This window comes from Penicillium canescens, assembly GCF_028828765.1.
Source record: "Penicillium canescens strain IBT 15451 chromosome Unknown utg000010l_segment0_segment0, whole genome shotgun sequence".
In the NCBI taxonomy this organism is placed as follows: Eukaryota; Fungi; Ascomycota; class Eurotiomycetes; order Eurotiales; family Aspergillaceae; genus Penicillium; species Penicillium canescens.
In genome coordinates, this window is record NW_026703972.1 from 2,777,496 (window position 1) to 2,796,162 (window position 18,667).

At 47.5% G+C, this 18,667-nt stretch overlaps 5 protein-coding genes across 5 annotated transcripts; 1 reads left to right on the forward strand and 4 right to left on the reverse strand.

Moving 5' to 3' along the window:
* Positions 1-1,285: 1,285 nt before the first annotated feature.
* Positions 1,286-2,761, reverse strand: N7446_012489 (fungal specific transcription factor domain-containing protein; the record flags this gene model as incomplete). Its single annotated transcript, XM_058521231.1, has 3 exons — positions 1,286-1,553; positions 1,599-2,329; positions 2,384-2,761. 3 exons carry the CDS (start codon positions 2,759-2,761, stop codon positions 1,286-1,288), a joined length of 1,377 nt encoding a protein of 458 aa, XP_058366597.1.
* Positions 2,762-3,022: 261 nt separating this feature from the next.
* Positions 3,023-3,458, reverse strand: N7446_012490 (uncharacterized protein; the record flags this gene model as incomplete). Its single annotated transcript, XM_058521232.1, has 3 exons — positions 3,023-3,167; positions 3,223-3,365; positions 3,387-3,458. 3 exons carry the CDS (start codon positions 3,456-3,458, stop codon positions 3,023-3,025), a joined length of 360 nt encoding a protein of 119 aa, XP_058366598.1.
* Positions 3,459-4,679: 1,221 nt separating this feature from the next.
* N7446_012491 (uncharacterized protein) lies at positions 4,680-5,292 on the reverse strand (the record flags this gene model as incomplete). Its single annotated transcript, XM_058521233.1, has 3 exons — positions 4,680-5,005; positions 5,065-5,112; positions 5,178-5,292. 3 exons carry the CDS (start codon positions 5,290-5,292, stop codon positions 4,680-4,682), a joined length of 489 nt encoding a protein of 162 aa, XP_058366599.1.
* Positions 5,293-14,451: 9,159 nt separating this feature from the next.
* On the forward strand, positions 14,452-15,560 carry N7446_012492 (protein arg-6 mitochondrial; the record flags this gene model as incomplete). The annotated part of the gene is made up of 4 exons (XM_058521234.1): positions 14,452-14,463; positions 14,578-14,749; positions 14,808-15,010; positions 15,051-15,560. 4 exons carry the CDS (start codon positions 14,452-14,454, stop codon positions 15,558-15,560), a joined length of 897 nt encoding a protein of 298 aa, XP_058366600.1.
* A 414-nt stretch (positions 15,561-15,974) lies between these two features.
* Positions 15,975-16,479, reverse strand: N7446_012493 (uncharacterized protein; the record flags this gene model as incomplete). The annotated part of the gene is made up of 2 exons (XM_058521235.1): positions 15,975-16,161; positions 16,226-16,479. The coding sequence occupies 2 exons, from the start codon at positions 16,477-16,479 to the stop codon at positions 15,975-15,977; spliced, it is 441 nt and encodes a 146-aa protein (XP_058366601.1).
* Positions 16,480-18,667: the final 2,188 nt, after the last annotated feature.

Consider the following 18,667-nt stretch of genomic DNA (forward strand, 5'->3'; position numbering starts at 1 on the left):
CTACTACGGTCTGATAGGATCTGGCCTAGAAGACCGCAGACGACTGCATTAGCCTGTAGGAAAAACCGCGATAGATCGCAAAGAACCGCAGGAGACCACAAACAGGATCGCACCGGGCTTAAAAGACCTACTAAATACTACATTCCTCCTTTTCTTCCCTATGTCCATCCTTCATGTAGGAGAACACCAGCCTTCTGAAGACATTATTACTAGCATATACCAGTACTAGAATAGCGAATTTCGAGATAAATAATTAATTAATTAGAATATCTACGCTCTCTAGTGATACCCGTTTTACGTCTTTCTACCATATACAAGCGGTCGTGTAAATTTATTATAGAAATCTAGGTATAAATAGGACTAGGCATCAGTATCAAAATATATATTTCTCACCTGCTATACATAGCGCACAATAACTAACATAAAACCTCCTTATTAGAACGTTAATTTATAACAATTTTAGCAGGGATAGATATTTTAAATAGTAAATACTTTATATACGAGAATATTTCATCTGTTTTCATGGTGGTAGATGCCGAAATACCGCGAATGTTTAAAAAGAAACCAAAACAGTGTTTAATAACAGTAATTAAAAAGGATAACTCATCAATTTATGCAGCCGAGAAGGGAAGGTCTTAGCGGAATTATGCAATTGCGGTTCACCATGGGGCGGTCTCAATCTTCAAATTTGAGACCGCAAGACCGTGCGGTGCGGTCCGCGGTCCTCGACCTGAGGACCAAGACCGCACCATGTAGAGGCCTAGTTGGAAGCATGGTCGGTGGTGGCAGAAATATGTCCGGCAGAAAAAGTCTTGGCCTGAGAATCCAGGCAGGGGGGGTGTCAGCATTACCTTACGAATACTGCAAGTGACCGGATCTAGTATTGATCCGATGCATCTGATTATGTAACTAAATTGAAGCATAAATAGCGTGAACTAGGGGTAATTGAAATACAGAGTCATTGATATCTCCAATGGGTTGGGCACAATACGAGAATTGACAGGGGGGTGGTAGCATCCAAAGGGGGGTGGTAGTATCAATCCCCTAGAAATAACCCAAACTCACAACTACTAGTGACATTTTATATTTAGCAACCCCGTAAGAGGTACATTAGTCTGAAGTCAAAATCACAAATGCAAATCCATGCAACCAATTCCAACATATTATCCTATGATGCCGTTGCGGCTCTTAATCCTTTTGGCCTACGATATCTCTTATGAAGCATTATTGATAGCCCATGAACTGTGTCTTAAGTGGTGGCCAGTCGCCGAAAAAGATCCCTCAATCATTTCGCCGTGTGGCTGGCACGCTGCTCTGCCCAGGCCTTGTCAATGGCACATTCAGCCATTCGCTTCAAGTCCGTAACGAAGTCGGTGACCATCTTGAAGTGCACAAGCTCATTCTCTGGCAGTTTACGTGAAAATACACGCTCCATCATGACAGTGGCAACCTTTAGTCGGTCCAAATCTTCGCGCGAATGTGGATCCAGTGGGTTTTGAAGGATGCTGCAGAAGATGGTGAGTAGCGCGGACATGGGGTAGAAGATGAGTGTCCTAGAACAGTTAGCTTTGACCTGTGGACAGTTTAAGACCACTTACCAGAATACCCCATCGACCACCACATATTCTGCCGCCTCGAGGTAACAGAGACTTGATTGACTGGCCTCTACCGAAAGAGCCATACTCGAACTCACTCCATCCACCATGCCACTTTGCCCTTCCATCCATGATTTACACCTACCACTTGCTTGGTGAATGATAGCCACACACAGATGATAATTTAACCGCAGCAAGACACTGTGCATACCCATATTAGGATCAGATGTCTCTAGAGAAAATGACATGGTTGGACGCCATGTCGGAGGAACCGAAAGACGCCACTCTTCAAGCTCGTCATCTAGTTCCCGAATTGACTTGAGTAGCTCGGCATCGGATTTTCGAAGACTGCTCACTGAATAGAGCTCTCTGTGCGCGCGAGCCTTGATTATGCTCAGACGTAGGTCAAAGGGGAATACTGGTCCCAGGAACGGTGCGTCCTCGTCTTCCACGTCCAGGAATGCTCGTTCGAGATAGCCCGGTGGCAGTGTCAGGTCACAGTTTTCATCGCTGATGGTAGGCGGCTGGCCGGTGCGGAGCGAAATATCTTTGTCCATTGTGTAGCATATCCAGAATAAGTTTCGTAGTTGTTGGTCCTTTTGCTGGCGGCGTTTATCAAACGAGTAGGCCTGGCCGTCCGGTATGTTCCCACCAAGCATAAAAATCAATCGGGCTGTGATCTCGGCATAGTAATTTGTTGCCTGCATATTTCCAGCCGATAGTTCAACGAGAGTCTAGTCACCACTCAGTTGTCAAAGTAGCATATACAAATTGAGGGGCTAACTTACCAAAATGGTGAGAGCCTGGGCACAGTCCAGACTAGGACTCTCTAGAAGCGCTTGAGGCATCAAAAGCTGTGCTCTCGTAGCAAGTATATTATGGTCAACTGGAGTCATGTTCAAGGCGGCAACCATTTCCTTCACAGGAGGAAGGCGGGAAACGAAGGTAATAAAGGCAATGACACAGACTCGCGCACTAGCTTGTCCATAGCCGAAGGTTGGACCCGGATGTTTGTAAGCTGTTCTGATGGTCTCATCAAAGAGTTCAAAATGTATGATGGGAAAGATGCGTCGCATCACCTTCGAGGCCTTGAATGCCTCGAGGTGGACCTGCAAGACCCAGAAGTCAGGTAATTCGAATGGATTGAGAGCATTCATATTCATCATAAGGGTATTGAAACTCTGGCAGCGCTCTTTTTTCCCTGATGCTCGCGCTGGGCTGAGTCTGTCAATTGGGATACTTTGCCCTGTACGAGCTTCAATCCATGCCTGACCCTCAGGGGAAAAAATGGCGTGCCATTAAGTAAGCTGATGACGCCCAATTCTTTTCCTGCGAAATGAACGCGAGCTGATGACGAGTCTGGGGGCTGATGGGTGCTGGGAGAATTGCTGGCCATTGTACTGGCCGGAGGAGATTGAGACGTATCCTCACATTCTGTTCGGTGCCAATGAGAACTTTGTTAAATAATTCCTCAATAGTAGTGTACCTGATATTTGATTTGGCGTCACATTCTCTGATAGCAGCCGCTTAATGCGGCTAATTCGCTCCGACAGCCGTTTGACTTTGGGGCAACTATATTGGTCAGACACAAGTATAGGAAGTGCAAAGGGAAGAGGGTGTGACTGACCCCTCATCATCACCACCTTTCCGTTTTCTGTGCACTACTCGATCGAACGTGCAAGGGATATTATGGTGGCTGCACCAAATACACTGCGGAACCGCTGCGTCGCACTTAACCTTGGCGGCATTAGCGGCGGAATAGGTTAGAGGCTAGAGGGTCATAAGATATACCTTTCGCTTGTAGCATGAATCACAAGCATGGGTGGCCTTCTTACGGGGTTCATCTGCATTCGAAGAATCCATTGGAATGATGTCTACAGGACTTGATTCTCGGGGAGGGGAACTCCGCTGTATCCCGTGCTGACAAAGGTACAAAAGATATAATGTCGAACTGAGGGGTGGTATTTTACCACTAAGGACAGGGTTATTCATCAAGTACCCATTCTCTCTTTGTCTCTGTATGGTAAACGGGGTACGCTCGGCATACCAGCGTCGTAACACGCTAGGAACGTCTTCTGAGATCTGATAACGCTTCAACAGCACGATCCAGAGAGAACAACAATCAATGCATCTCAATGGGACACCTCAAACTAGAACATACCAGTATCTGTCAATACGACAACAAGTTGTCAGCAAGTGGGTCTAGTTTGGGACCGGACCGATCCGTAACCCCTCTTTTTCACCGCCTTGAAAAGCTTGATCGGGCAAGGCACCAGCGTCCTCTGGGCGGCGCACGGGTCGTTTTGGACGAGATGGCGGCCGGCTACGGTCATCGGGAAGACAGGTGGGTTCCAGGGTGGTCAGCCCGGTTGAATTTGAGGCGTCCCCAGAATCGGAGTCGTCGGTGGCATCGAAGTCAGGCCGGAAAGACACCCCCGAAGTGTCACTGTCGATCGCTGAGGATGGATCTGCAACGTCGCTCATGTTGCCTCTGGGGAAACAAAAGGGTGTGCAAAGGTGCTCCAGGCAGGTAGACAGCTGAATGGAAAGGACGCGGCACTCTGAGGCACGGGTTGAAGGAGGGACTGGCAAAGGATAAGTACTAGAGGAGAGGAGGGCTGGTAGGAGAGTGAGGGAGATTTCTGCGGATGAATATGCTGCTATTCCTCAAAATGCTGATTTCCGTACTTACCATGGGGTCAATCTTTCGAAGGAGTGGGCTACTGCCTGGGAGGCTATCAAACTGGGCGAGACTGCTGTTGTGTCACCTGCCCTTGGCAAAATTTTGGGGCGTGAACCGGAAAGTTTTGAGACCACAATCAAGGCAATGATCAAATGAGCTCTTGACGCTGTGGCATAGTTATACAGGTAGAAGGATCAGGTAACTGCATGAGGATGAAGTATAAAACGGTTCCAGAACTCTGCAGGTTCGGTGTCGCTAGAATTGGTATATATGATACATGTATGTGCAATTGCAAAAAACATGAAGGAGCGAAAGAAGCCTCTTATCACAGAGACTTCATCAAAACAAACAACTTTCACCAAAGCCCTCGTTAACTCAAGCTAGCGCTGCTCAGCACTTATTTAAGCGGAGTAGTTCTTGAACTCCTTAACATAGAGCTGCTCGGAGCGGTACTCGGCGTTGTGAGCACCGTACCAGTAGATCTCCTGAACAGGGTTCTGGCCGTAGCCGTCAACAGCGAACCAAGCCTTGCCACCGTGGGTGAAGAGGCCCCTGTTGTTAACACCGAAGCCGGTGGTGTTGCCACCCTGGGGAACGGCACTGGAGTGGGGAAAGGTCAGGCCGAGGGGAGAAACGGAGTCCTCGACGATGTAGAGGTTCTGGAAAGCGGTGGGGACACCGTCCTTGGAGGTGAAGGAGACGAGACCGTTGGGGCTGCCGCCACGGACTGAAGAAGTGTGTCAGGATATTGCTTGCAGTGGAACCCGGGTTGGCTGATGGACTTACGGATCAGGATCTCGTGGTCAGTGGTGTTGGCACCGATGAAAGCGTACTCTGGTCACCATTGTTAGTATTCTGGCTTTCAATTTTGGAATTTTGAAGGGGCGAATTGAACGTACGGCCGTCGGTCAGAACAGTATTGCCGCCCTTCGCAACCAGAGTGAAGGCCGAGGGAAGGGTGGCGGCGCTGATGGCGCTGACGAAGCCGGTGATAGCAGCGATGGAGAATTTCATTTTCAATGTGGATGGTTTGGTTGATTGTGAATTAGAAGGAAACTATACGGAGGGACTTGGTGATTCTTATACCCCAGAGAAAGGGAGCTTGATACGACTTAAGACATGTTTGGACTTGTTGAGGTCACAAAGTTGACCCTCTTCCATTTTAAAATAAAGTGGCTAACTTTAAAATCCTTTGGCTTATTCTCTTATTGGTCGAGAGACCGAAACATGTCTTGCAATCCCTCATAGCGGCAGAATACATGATTTGTACGGCAGATGGCGTCAAGGGCTCTTGTCGGGCTCTGTCTAAATATTGGGTTACAAAATGCCCCCTCAAAGCAGAAAGGGGTCTCTTTCGACCGCAATTGAAGCCACATATCTAGTTACAAAACCCTGACTGCCATACAAAACCCCTGAGGGCCCTGCATTTTCGAGCCAAGCCAAGATTCGGGCGTGTTTTAACCCGAAGAGTGGATCCAACCCCCCGTTACGGGAGTAAGCCCACTGACGATCTTCAGATTTGAGTGGACATCAGTTCAGGGATTCCCTTTTGGAGTTCAATCCTATTCTTAGCTTCCGTGTCTTCCGAGAAATGTCTGATTTGTCCACCCGGGGCAATTATTGCTTCATTAATGATTCACTATCAGGCGTCGGCCCAAAAATGGGTCGCCGTTATGTCGGGGAAACTTCCACTGCTATTGATTTCCAGGTTCTAGTTGTTTGAAAAATCCGGTTACTGTATGAAAATCCCCGGTATTCTGTCATGTATGCTGCTATCAACAAAACAGAGAACTTGTTGAGGGTAACAGGGGAAGTTGGAATCTTGGGTCGAATCTAGTAGGCAAACTCTTTTTGAACTTCATATATTGCTGAACAAAGCCTCTGACGTCATGTTGCCAGGTATATCTCGTTGACTTCAGAGAGGCGCTAGGAGGCACAGTTTGAGATAACTCACTACTACAAGGTGAATGAAAAATGCATATGTGAGCTATCAGCTGAAGAACTCATACTATAGGATTTGCAAAATTTGATGATGGAGTAGAAACGAGTGACTAGATTGAATTTGATGACTGCCAAAATCCAAGAACGCTCGATGACCCTAAGAGGTTGAATCGTTGGGCAACCGTGAGAACTAAAAATATGAAAAGAAAAATGAAACATTTCAAATCAAGCCAATAAATCAGCGGACGACATGTTGAATATGTCCCAATAAAAACAAACAATTAACATAAAAACCAAACACAACTGCATGTACCATTTATTGATATTTGGCTAGCACGGAGATATACCCGGCTCTTTTGCGATAAGAAGCTGGGTACCAAGGTGCTCCTTGTTGTAAAACGTTCGGAAAGATCTCCGTGCTAGACATACGCTAATGACTAGCGCCCATAGGACTAGCCGTGTCACAGGACGACCCCCCACCCTCGCGGGTAGGGGGTGTCCCTCAGCCAAATTGCAATTCTCAGCCATATTGCAAATTTTCAATTTCTTCAACTTCTAGCTCATTTTTTAGACGTATAAGGTCCAGGATCCATGAAATAAAGCCCATCAATAGCCTCATTAGCCAATAATGTATCATCGTCCTCACTTTCAAACGTTTCCTCCAATTCCTTAGTCGCTAAATCAGCTGCCATTTTCTCTGCGTCTTTCCGCCAAGCTCGAAGCTTCGACTCATCTTCTTTCTCACACCTAACGTGAAGTCCGATTGCGCGGGCGACCCGGTTGCGCGAGCGACCCCACCAAACCTTGAAAAACCTTCAATTTTTAACCACTATTAAAACCACCAAAAAACATAAGTTTGGCTATTGAACACGTGTAGGGCATTTAGAATATGTATGACCTTTTATTCCACAGCCAGAACATGTCACCTGCCGCCGAACCAAGGGCATAGAAGGTAGAGTAGGTTCCGTAACTGGTTTTGCAGGCACCTCTGGTAAAGATATATCTTTGCTTCTATCTTCATCCCCAACAACCACATCATCCTCACCACCCTCTAGACCCCCAAAGATGCCTTTCTGGGTACTAAACTTGTGTTTGGTCCCTCGCTTCTTGGTCTGTTTCTTGTTGGTAGCCTCCAATTGAGTACAGCGATTCTGGAGAAAAATGTGGTGGTGGACCACTTTTATAGTCATCTCGTAAGTCTTATTGATCTCCTTTTTGTTGGTGAAGAAAGGATTGAAGAAGAAGATTGTAGACTTTTTTTGATCCGAGATTGCGATTTTGTAAACTTTGAAAGGGTCCAAAGGGTATCTGGATCACTATCGCTACCGGAAGAGACTGGTCGCTGAGAAAGGATCTCCAGAGGAGGGAGGGAATCCAGGTGCACATTTAGCTTTTCCATGACCTTATTAGCATCGAATGGTGCTAATCCAGTAGCCAAAAAGCTATTCTTTATAGTGGAAGTCTTAAAAGCACCCATTCTCGCATCTGCGATCAGTTCAAGGAAATCTTCCTTGTCAATGGAGTTAACTCCGTTTCGCATCAAAGTTGAGACCGCCCCTCCGTAAAGCCTCTTCAAAACCGAGAAACAACCCACGTCCAAAGGCTGTAAAAGATGAGAAGCATGCGGAGGCATACAGATTGCGATGATTTGGTTTTCTTCACAGACTTGGTCAAATTCAGGGGTTAAATGACTCCCATGACCATCAAGGACCAGAAAGCAGTATTTTCCCACTCTTGTCCCAATATTTGGGATAAAATGATATTTTAACCACCATAAACCAATTGTATTGGTAGTCCAACCATTTAAGCTCATGGTTAGATGAGCCCCTTTTTGATTTGAAAGGAGATAGGGTCGTAAATGCTCTGGGAACTGTTTTCCTTTGAAGACAAAGAGCGGCGGGAGAACACTTCCAGAAGCTCTAATACACTCAATCGAAGTCACCCACTCACGATTTCCGGCTTGCAAAAGAGCTCTTTTTCCATGGTATTCTGCTGAAGTGATAATCTTTTGTGTTGCACCAATACCCATGGCAAAACCAGACTCATCAAAGTTGAAGATATCGTCTGAAGCGATACCCCACTTTTCAATCGTCCTTTGAACCAAATCAAACCATGGTTCAATAATTCGAGGGTCTTCTGAAAGAGCTCTCTGATAATCGTATTTGCGAGAGAGGCGAGTAGAGAGATTTGGGCGTCGTTTGATAAATTCAGCAGGCCAATGATTACCCACAGTAGAGGGTGTAGTTTTTCGGGCATACAGTAGAAGATTGGCCATATCTCGCAACATAGGCAAAGTAAGAGCTGCCCCTCTGGAATCCATATCCAGTAGCCATTTTTCAATCGATCCCTCCTCAATTTCGGTAAAAATGAAGCGATTGTGTCGCTTTTCAGTAGCAGATTCGCGCCCATTGATCCGTGCCTTCAAAGTTGAGACAGGTATCTCAAAAGATCGCGCAGCAGCGGCAGCAGAGGGATACTTGCCATTTTTAATAGCTTGTATAGCTAATGAAAGGCGACCCTCCTGCTCTATTAACTTTTTTTTCTTATCAGAGCGTTGGGGGGGCATTGTTTTTGTGGTCAAAGAAGATGCATCATTATTGAAGTGTATTTTTGGTGGGGTCGCTCGCGCAACCGGGTCGCCCGCGCAACCGGACTTCACGTTATGCTGTACTAGCCTATTACCTGAAATTGATGAAAGGGGGGTTTCTTAGCTCCCTTTACCCACCGCTTGCTTTTTGGCTTTTTCCCAGGCGTTTTGTGGCTAAGGGCGCGCGTAAGGCTCATCTCTGCAAGTTCCGCATTACATAGAGACGATTTTCCGGCATCAATTGCGCGCCGTATAAGCATCCGAATTTTTCGTAAATCAGGAGCCGGGTTATGAAGCAGTGGGAAAACCGTACTCTCTAATTTTTCAATGCGCGCATAAGAATTAGGCGGAGCATTGGTTGCTGAAATTGGGAATTCGCGGGCGGGTGACGGCACGTCGTACATGCGTAGCACCTCTTTATCCGAATACTGCCCTAAATTATCCAAAACTTGTGTCGGATCTAGTGGCCAGATACCAGTAGATTTGAACGAGGTTTGGATAGTTCTGGACTTTGGGGCGCGGCGTCGGACGGCATCAATATTGCGGAACAAATCGCGTTTTTCGTTGCTTCCACCCCACGCCACAACTTCAGTATTCGCCGTTTTAAACTCATGTTTTAGGCTTAAAAAAGCCTCAGCATCAAGCGGCTGATATAGATGAGTTGAGGTACAAAATACCAAGGAATAATCAAGTTTTCCTTACAAAAATCGAGAAAATTCGATAGTTGTATGAGACGCATGATTGTCCATTAGCGAAAGCCTCGGTCGCCCGCGTCGTACGCGGTTTTTTGTAGCTTCATGAAACGAGCAGAGCCATCAGTAGGCAGTCTCACTAGACGTTAAATGGATGATTTTATACGCCAAAGAAGAGATTTGACATATTGCTATACCAGTCTTCCATATGGACGCTGCCTTTGACTAGAAACCATGGAAACATCACCCAGCCATCAGCGGCAATACATTCAATGCCAGTAATAGTTTCACCTCGACCTCCAGTAGCAATATTAGCAGATTGACGCGTAGAGACGACGTGTTGGTTAAGTCCTTCGCCATTTTGGAATCCGGTTTCATCCCAATTATAGATCTCGTAGGATTCAAAGCCATGCTCACAGTAGTGATACTCAAGCCTATCATACCAATGGCTAATAACTCCAGGATCCTCGGCTTGAATTCGTAAAGATACCTTTGATTTTTGGGTAATAAGCTTGATGTGTGGAGGTAGACGCCGTATAAGCCGATAGCTATACATTGAACTAACAACTCTCTCCGAACCCGCTATTTTCAACAGGCGATTTGCGGCAATTTCAATGAATTTTGCAGTTGGAGGTGTTTAGCAAGAATTTAGCACTTCGATCCAGCTAATTAATGCATTTTCCTGATTCGAATTCAATGCATTATTGGTGGTAGGGCGATCGGAGAGAGATGTCTGTCCGTTTTTGCGACCGCGAAGCTTGGAACAAGACACGCGATAATGGTCCGCAGCCTTACGTAGTGATGAAAATTCTCGCCTAGTATAAGCATGTAATGCCTTAGCTAGCAGATCCTCTTCATCACGAGTTTTTTTAGGCATTTTTGGTGGGTAGGAATACGCGTAAAAGTTGAAAAGGTAGGAAATTTGCATTATGGCTGTTAATTGCATTATGGCTGTGGGACACCCCCTACCCGAAGGGTGGGGGTCGTCCCATGACACGGCTATACTGATACTAGACCAATGTAGTATGGTATGCAGCAAAAAGACTAACTATTCTCAGGCCTGATCCCAGTCGCCATCTTGGGGGTTAAAGTAATGCCGGTAAGAATAAAGTACTTTATGGTTGCAGGCCAGGTGCACTAGACTCATATCTTTCCGCTAGTAACAGCTGCCAACCTTAATTTCTAGTTAAAGTACGGAGTACCTTATCCTCCACTGCAATAATCCGAAATAAGAAATTGTATAGCCCCCTGATCGCAGAGAAGGGCTGACAGGGAAATCCCCAGAAGCAGCCTGGTGGTTAGCAAGGTGTCCCAGAAGCACAGTATCACCGCCCGCGTTGATCATTCCTCGAGAAGCCTGTTGAGTTTGCGAGAACCTGGATTAATGCGGGTAACTGTTGAGTCTCGTCTCCGTCAGTGGAGACCCTCTCGCCACTCTCAAGGTAGATTAATTCACAGATAGCCCAGGCCAGACCAAGCTGTGCAAGGGCTCAAAAGTATGCAGTGCGATTCTGGTCGTGGTGCCCGAGCTAGCCGTTTCGAAGCCTGTTCGGTATCTGGTTTGGACCTACTAATAAAAGTTAATGAGTTATACACTTATTACCAGGCTGGAGTAATAAGGAAAGGATAGGCACAGTGGGGATATAGTTGCCAAATGGCAGCCAATACATATCCGCGGCAGTGCGTATTGGCTTACTCCTGCTGCACTGATTTGGAAACACATTTTGCCCCCTAAACCGCTGCGCCGGATTTAGCTTATCCAGAATCGACTTCACTTGGCACATTTCAGAACCGAAAAATTGGTTTTATTTAAAAAAAGAAATTCCCTGGATTTTAAGGGCCTGTAACTCGACTGTTTAGCGTAATTTTCTGCGAGATAGGAAGCGGAGAGACGATTAAAGAAGCTCTGTCGGCTTGATAACTATTAGGAACTGTAATATCAAATGCCTCATCAGAAAATCAGGTGAGGCATTTGTTTTGAATCTTGCTTTAGCTCCACGGTAGCACTGCAACAGGCTCTTCTTGGATTCCGTCACCGACCAAGCGTATCCATCCCCAGCCGATGGCTGTAGCCGGACTTGGCTGGAAGCGACGACATGGCCGAGTCAGTCGTCTGACGCGAGTTACTGTAGTTTCGCATCAAGCGGAGAGAAGACCATAACATACTAAAGTGGGCTGCCAATGCCTCACGGCACTGTTGTCTGAAGAGGCGCGCTTCTCGTTGCTTGTGAGAACCATGATTGTATTTGATCCTTCAGACAAGGCTCAAACCCTTGATACATGTTCAGGCTAGGCGGTAGAGATCGTATGCCTCGACGACTTATCGGCTGAAGACGATCTGATTGTCGTTCAAGCATGAACACCCCTGTAGGGCCCACCAGCTACCGATGACCCGCTTCTGCCGTTGTTAGACCAGTCATGCAGCCCTTCCATCCGAACCACGGGTAATGCGGCCGCAGAATTCGGATGCTCTCCCGCGGGCTGATCTTTCCACGAGGTTCCAACCCTAAAAAGGCTTCGAGAAAGCTTGTCAACTTTGCACTAGGAAAAGGCAAGGACCGCTGCTGGCGTTTCACATCCACTCTCGCTTTGCTTTGGAGGACTGACAATGCTGACAAGTTCAAGCAGAGCCCGCCCCTAAGTACGTTATCACCTCGAAGTTTCTCCTTATTTATGATCCTGAGAAAGTGGAATGGAAGAGATATCTGGGATGAGCAGGAATACAACCATATAACAGAACGGAATGCACCGAACATCTGCTAACAACCACATTCTTCCCCAAACAGCATTCGAGGCTAGCAACGTCTCTAAGCGTGGCAAGAAGAAGACCAGACTGCTGTGGCTTTTTATTATCTTTCCGTATCTCTCATGCGCTAGACGATGAGAACGCCAAAAGATCGTGCTTATCTCCCGAGAGAGATCATTCTCCTCACGGCGGAGAATCTCAACCCTCGTGACCAATTATCACTCTTACGCGCCGTTCCTGACCTCGCCCGAGTCTTGACGTTCCGACACACTTCTGTTCAGGATGAAAAAGGGAACACAGTCTTACACCTTCTCGCAGAAGAAGCTGAGGGCAGACTGAAAGAGCTGCTACTAGCGAAGAATAATACTCAAGTGGACCCGAAGAACAAGAATGGTCGAACACCACTATCGTACGCAGCTGGGTGCGGATATGAAGAAGTGGTGAAGCTACTGGTTGAGCGAGATGATGTTAAGGTGGACTTGAAGGATGACGATGGTCGGACCCCACTGTCGCATGCTGCTGAGGGTGGACATGCAAAGGTGGTGAAGCTACTGGTGGAGCGAAATGATGTTAATGCGGACTCGGAGGATAGTTACGGTCTGACGCCGCTGTCACTAGCAGCCCTTTGCGGTCATGAAGAAGTGGTGAAGCTACTGGTTGAGCGAAATGATGTTAATGCGGACTCGGAGGATAGTTATGGTCGGACCCCACTGTCGCTTGCTGCTGAGGGTGGACATGCAGAAGTGGTGAAGCTACTGGTTGAGCAAAATGATGTTAAGGCAGACTCGGAGGATAACGATGGTCGGACGCCACTGTCGCATGCTGCTGAGGGTGGACATGAAGAAGTGGTGAAGCTACTAGTTGAGCGAATTGATGTTAAGGCGGACTCGGAGGACAACGATGGTTGGACGCCACTGTCGCATGCTGCTGAGGGTGGATATAAAGAAGTGGTGAAACTGCTACTGTGGCGGGATGATGTGGAGGCAGACTCGAAGGATAGTTATGGTCTGATGCCGCTGTTACTGGCAGCTGTGTGTGGACATGAAGAAGTGGTGAAGCTACTGGTTGAGCAAAGTGATGTTAGGGCGGACTTGAAGGATGAGTACGGCTTGACACCACTATCATTGGTACGGGCAGAAGGGTGCTAGGGCTTCTCAACTCCCTTTCGTAAATAGCCAGCGAAAACTCAACCAGATGTACGAGAGGATGTTGCTCATTCACTGAGGTTGCTTACTAGTAAATATATGTTCGGTGCACAGCAACTTTGCCAGCATTAGCGACACCAGTGAAGAGAAAGTGCAAGAGCTGGGCTAAAATCAAAAGGTACTGACATTTCACAAGAAGCAGCTTTGGCAATAGAGCACCTAATATATTCTTTTATCAGACTGGTCTCCCACTATATAGCCAGAGACGGTACAAAGAGGTAGAGACCATGCTTTGACGAGTTCTTCACGGGGCAAGAGAAAGTACTAGGCCTTAATCATGAAGGGACATTGTACTCCAGAAAGTACATGGACAAGGCCTCTAGGCAGACCTTTTCTTTAGAAGTCTTTCGGATCCTTTAATACTAATTAGTATCAACCGTCCATAGTGGGTTAGTCCATCAGAGTTTCCACACTATCTCCGTGGATCCCATCCGAAGCTTGGCATATTTGAACACTAACCAGCCCCCCGCATTCTATTCGGGCCAAGTCAGCTTCCTTCGGGACTTCGGGAACGGCCACGAACGACGACCGCCTCCTAGTGTTCGGACATCCTATCTTTGCACTCGATGGGAAATTGGTGGCAAGCCTAGACCGGGGACTGATTACCCCAACCCTACTGTATCTCAGCATTGTTAACGCTGGTTGGTCTCTGCCTGACCTGAAGCACTGCGTGAGAGAACAGCTGCCTGCCACGGCGAATTACGGCAGCTTGCTGAGGGGCCTAGATGTCGTGACCTCTAACCCCTCCACGTTAATTTGCCAGCCACCCGGTTCAGATTGGCTCCCGTCGCCGTCAGGTCCAAAAGTCTCTTGACTCGACACGAATCAGTGAGCCCTTGTCGGAGTTTCTCGTTCATAGTCTCCTCCTGCCCATGTCTCAGCAGCGATGCATACACCATCCATTCCTGCGGCTTCCCGCATTCATCCCGGCCAGACTTTCCGAAGTTGATATGCCTAGATTACGAGGTGCGGAGCTATGCAGAAAAAAATATTCAGGTCCCCATGGTTAGTAGTGTATGCGCGGCTCCTTCTCCTCCTCTTCTCCCTAACACCCTCTCTCTGCTCCTCTCAATCCGTTCTACAAAATGAGGACGTTTCCCCTAGCAACCTGCTAATTATCAATTAAAGCTGCCGCGTGTTGGTGATCAAGATGCTGTCCCTTCACTCCGCGCTAGCTTCCACCAAGCCCCTCCGATCGCTGTGTCGACTCCCCTGCGCCAGGGCCGACCACACTCGCGCGCCGCCGGCCCTCTCCTGAGCTCGACCCGGAGCACCGTCGTCCATCTGCGGAGCAACATTGGTTCCAAGGGCGAGGCCCAGCAGTACCTGTCCCACTTCTCCTCCGTTTCCCCCAGCAGTTCGCCGTTATCAAGGTCAGCGGTGCGATTATCACCGAGCACCTCCAAAAACCCTGTCCTTGGCCCTCGCTTTCCTGAACCATGTCGGTCTTTACCCGATTGTCATCCACGGTGCTGGTCCGCAGCTCAACCGCACGATACAAGCCGCCGGTGCCGAGCCCCAATTTGAGAATGGGATCCGGGTCACGGATGGCAAGACCCCCGTCGCTGGCGCGCAAGCTCGTTCCGGAGGAGAACATAAAGTTGGTCGAGGAGCCGGAGCGTATGGGTGTCCATGCTCGGCCGATCACCGCCGGTGTGTTTTTGGCCGATTATCTGGACAAGCTCAAGTATAACCTGGTGAGTACGATCAATGGCGTGAAGAAAAAGCCTAGTGAGTCGGCCATTGCAGCTGGCTGCCTACCCATCCTGACTTCCATGGCCGAGACCCCCGATGGCCAGGTGCTCAGTGTTAATGCCAATGTGGCTGGTGGTGAGCTAGCCGGCGCTTTGGAACCATTGAAGATCGTTTACCTCACTGAGAAGGATGATCTGTTCAATGGTGATACCGGCAAGAATATCTCCGCCATCAATCTTGACGAGGAGTATGACCACCTGGTGACTCAATGGTGGGTCCGTCACGGAACTCGCCTGAAGATCAAGGAGAGCAAGATGTTGCTGAGCGACCTACCGCGCTCGTCCAGCGTGGCCATCATCCACCCTGCTCGTAACACAACTGATGCCAAGCGTAGAGGTCGGTCAACGAATCTATAGTTTCCAGTAAAACGCAAGTATTCAGGTTAGATAAAATCTAACTGCAGGGTAGGAGGCCGGTCAGTGAGGTAAGGAAGAAAGTAACAAGTTCAATTGTGGTAAGACTGTTTCTTGAGGATTCCTCACGAATCTTTCACGGAACACTCTATTTAACATTGAGTCTCCAGGAGGACATCGAGGTTCAATATACCGTGATTCGGTGAGGACAACTCAACTAATGCAAGAATAACACGAGGGGGAGCATCTCTTATGAAACGTAAGAAAGAGGGTGCGTTATAACAATAGGCTCGTGCGGCATTCAGCCAGCCACGTTTTCACCTCCGCTTCATGGGCGAAGCGGTGCCGGTTATGAATAGCTTCATGAAAGAGAAGATAGTAACTCTCTACAACCAATTTTCCCTATGGCTAAATCAATCATGTCAGCTGGTATGAGGATGGCACTGGCTCCGTCATGTCCCAGAAATCCACTGTCACATCGCAGTTCTTGTAAACTGCATAACATTCCGTTCCCCCTCCAATTGCGGTGGGCAACCTAACCCAGTATGTGCCGTCGTAAGAGCCAAGATTGAAGTTATACGTCAAGTCGTGGTACCGAGAGTTGCTATATATAGACAATATTAGCAACGGAAGGTTCATTGTCACCTGGATAGCAGATGATGTCTTACCCATTGACTGCGGTTGACGATTGAAATTTGGCATACATAGTACCACCATGGAATCCGTCGGCATAGTAGGTGGAGCCTACATTGGTTGGTAGTTTATGTGTCTGGCGATGGTGATTTGAGCCGCAATTTGGAGAATTGATAACAGTGCATTGAACAGCTGCGTCGCAGTGCATAGCCAGCCTCAACATGACGACGGTTGCTAACGGAGCCTGTTTCGGACGGACACCTGGTGGGAAATAGGAGATTGTACGCATTCTGGAGGACAACGATATCAGCTAAATGAAGGCAAGAAGCCTACTTAACTTATGTTCGAAGGAGGATATAATGTGCTTCCACTTTTTTATCCGTAGTGTGTTGCGGCTTTTATAAGACCTTAAGTCTCCAGGATCTGCTTTAAGCTGCACTACGAGACAAAATAAAAACTGTGTGAGAGGCTGGGAGCCTATTGGACAATACTGAAACAGTAGCAACATTCGTTATCTCGAGCAGATCCGTCTACGCTAGTGGGCCATGTTTCTGTTGGATCCCCTGTACTGATGGTATTGTCCTGTCACCCTGATACGCACTACTCATGCATTAGGGTTAGACCTGTATATATAATACTGGGTCGTGACCCACATAACTCTACTAGTAATACAACCATCATACGCATGCTACAAGAGTTTCCCACATCAATAATTAACTACGCCAAGATCAGTTAGTGCGTGCCTCCTACAAGGCTATCAGCCGACTCTGTAATTCTGGGAAAGGCGTCTCCTAACGGCATCTGGGCGCATTTTCAGCGATAATATTATTCGCGTTGCGGAATACCAACTCGATAGTAGTAGTAGAAGTCCCTAGAGAGGCATATTCTCTTTTTTGGGCACGTTTGGCTTTGATTGCTGCATTTGCATCCTTTCCCTTCTTGCACGCATGCGGGTGGTAGAAACCGGAGGCCCGATTTCCGAAGCTCGCGCTGCTGCCCTATTCGGGCTGTATCCGGTGCCCCGCATGCACGTGGCATTTACCCTACTTCTTCTGCCGGTTAAGCAAGAGAGTAACCCCTTCATAGCACCTGTATGTGGAGGAAGCTAGATCGGCTCAAGATATTGATTAATTGATTAACTTTTTAGTTGAGCTTTCTAAGAAACTACCAGACCACCACCGCTCCACCACCGCTTCACCTGGCAAACAAAATAAGGAGAGGGGATAGGGGGTGAATCCCGAAGTTTGAACTTGTTTTTCGCTTATCGCTAGATTAAGAAGCCTGAACTAACCACAGAAGTTTGGTTGGCGGCTTGAGTCAAAACCTTATTGCTCCATCTTCCCCCCACACGGCTCGGAAATTCGAGAACTCCAATTAGTCCAGTCATTATCTTCAAGCAATGTGGTCAATAATGCCCGTGCTCATGCCACTTCTATCGGCACTAGGGAAAGACGCTTTTACTAACGAATATATTCAGTCTACCCCACATCTCTTCAAATCCTTCATTAATGATTAACTGTAAAGTAAAGAAATATATATATATACATATATATAAAATAGCGGTAATACGCTAGAGTTGTGAAAGCTTGAGCAAATAAAGACATACTCATGTCAGACAGCCATTCAACAAAGGAGGATAATCCCCAGAACACATTCCATATCCTTTGGCGAGGCTGGCATTCAGCCCAAATAAGAGACAGTAATATCGGAGGGATCCGAAGCGGGTACTCTAATAGGCAACCGTCGAAGTGTATTAAGAGGGATAATAGCGATAGGAATGTGGCCATGTGGCTTACCAAAAGTGTCAGGGTAGGTACAGGTACAGTGACGCAGCAAAAGTTTCAGCACCCCCTTAATGGACCCACAATTATTAGTAATATTCTGCCAGTTTTAAACCTCATGCGATTCAGCTAATACTTCGTATACCATCCCTGGCTATCAATAATAGCCTGCACTCGATGCGGCGTCGTCTCAGAGAGATGCCGTAAATTTTCTAGTTCTAATTGGTCCCATACAAGCTGTGCTATAGCTACTAGTATAGCCTTAGTCTGCTCATTATTCTTCATATGAATTAGATCAGGCCGAAGCTCATATATCTTAGCCTTCATCAACGCCCACAGGTTCTCGATAGGGTTTAAATCAGGCGAATTCGGAGGCCATTCCATAACCTCGATCTCCAGATCTCGTAGTAGGTCCCGGACGACGTGTGCTGTATGCGTTAGCGCGTTATCATGTTAAAAAATGCAGCCCTCGGTCGCAAGCAAGATAGGAAGGATTCGGATGTATAAATCCCGGATCACGACACTATTCACACCTCCACGCTCGGAATCTAGATCCCCGAAGAGAGGGATAAGGCCCGTACGACGTGTAGCGCCCGAGAAAGCAGCCCAAAACATCTGCTTAACTTGCTTCCCTCTTTGTGGAAGACCTTGAACCTATCTAAGTCGAGGCTGATCTTTCGGCCGGGTTAAAGTCCA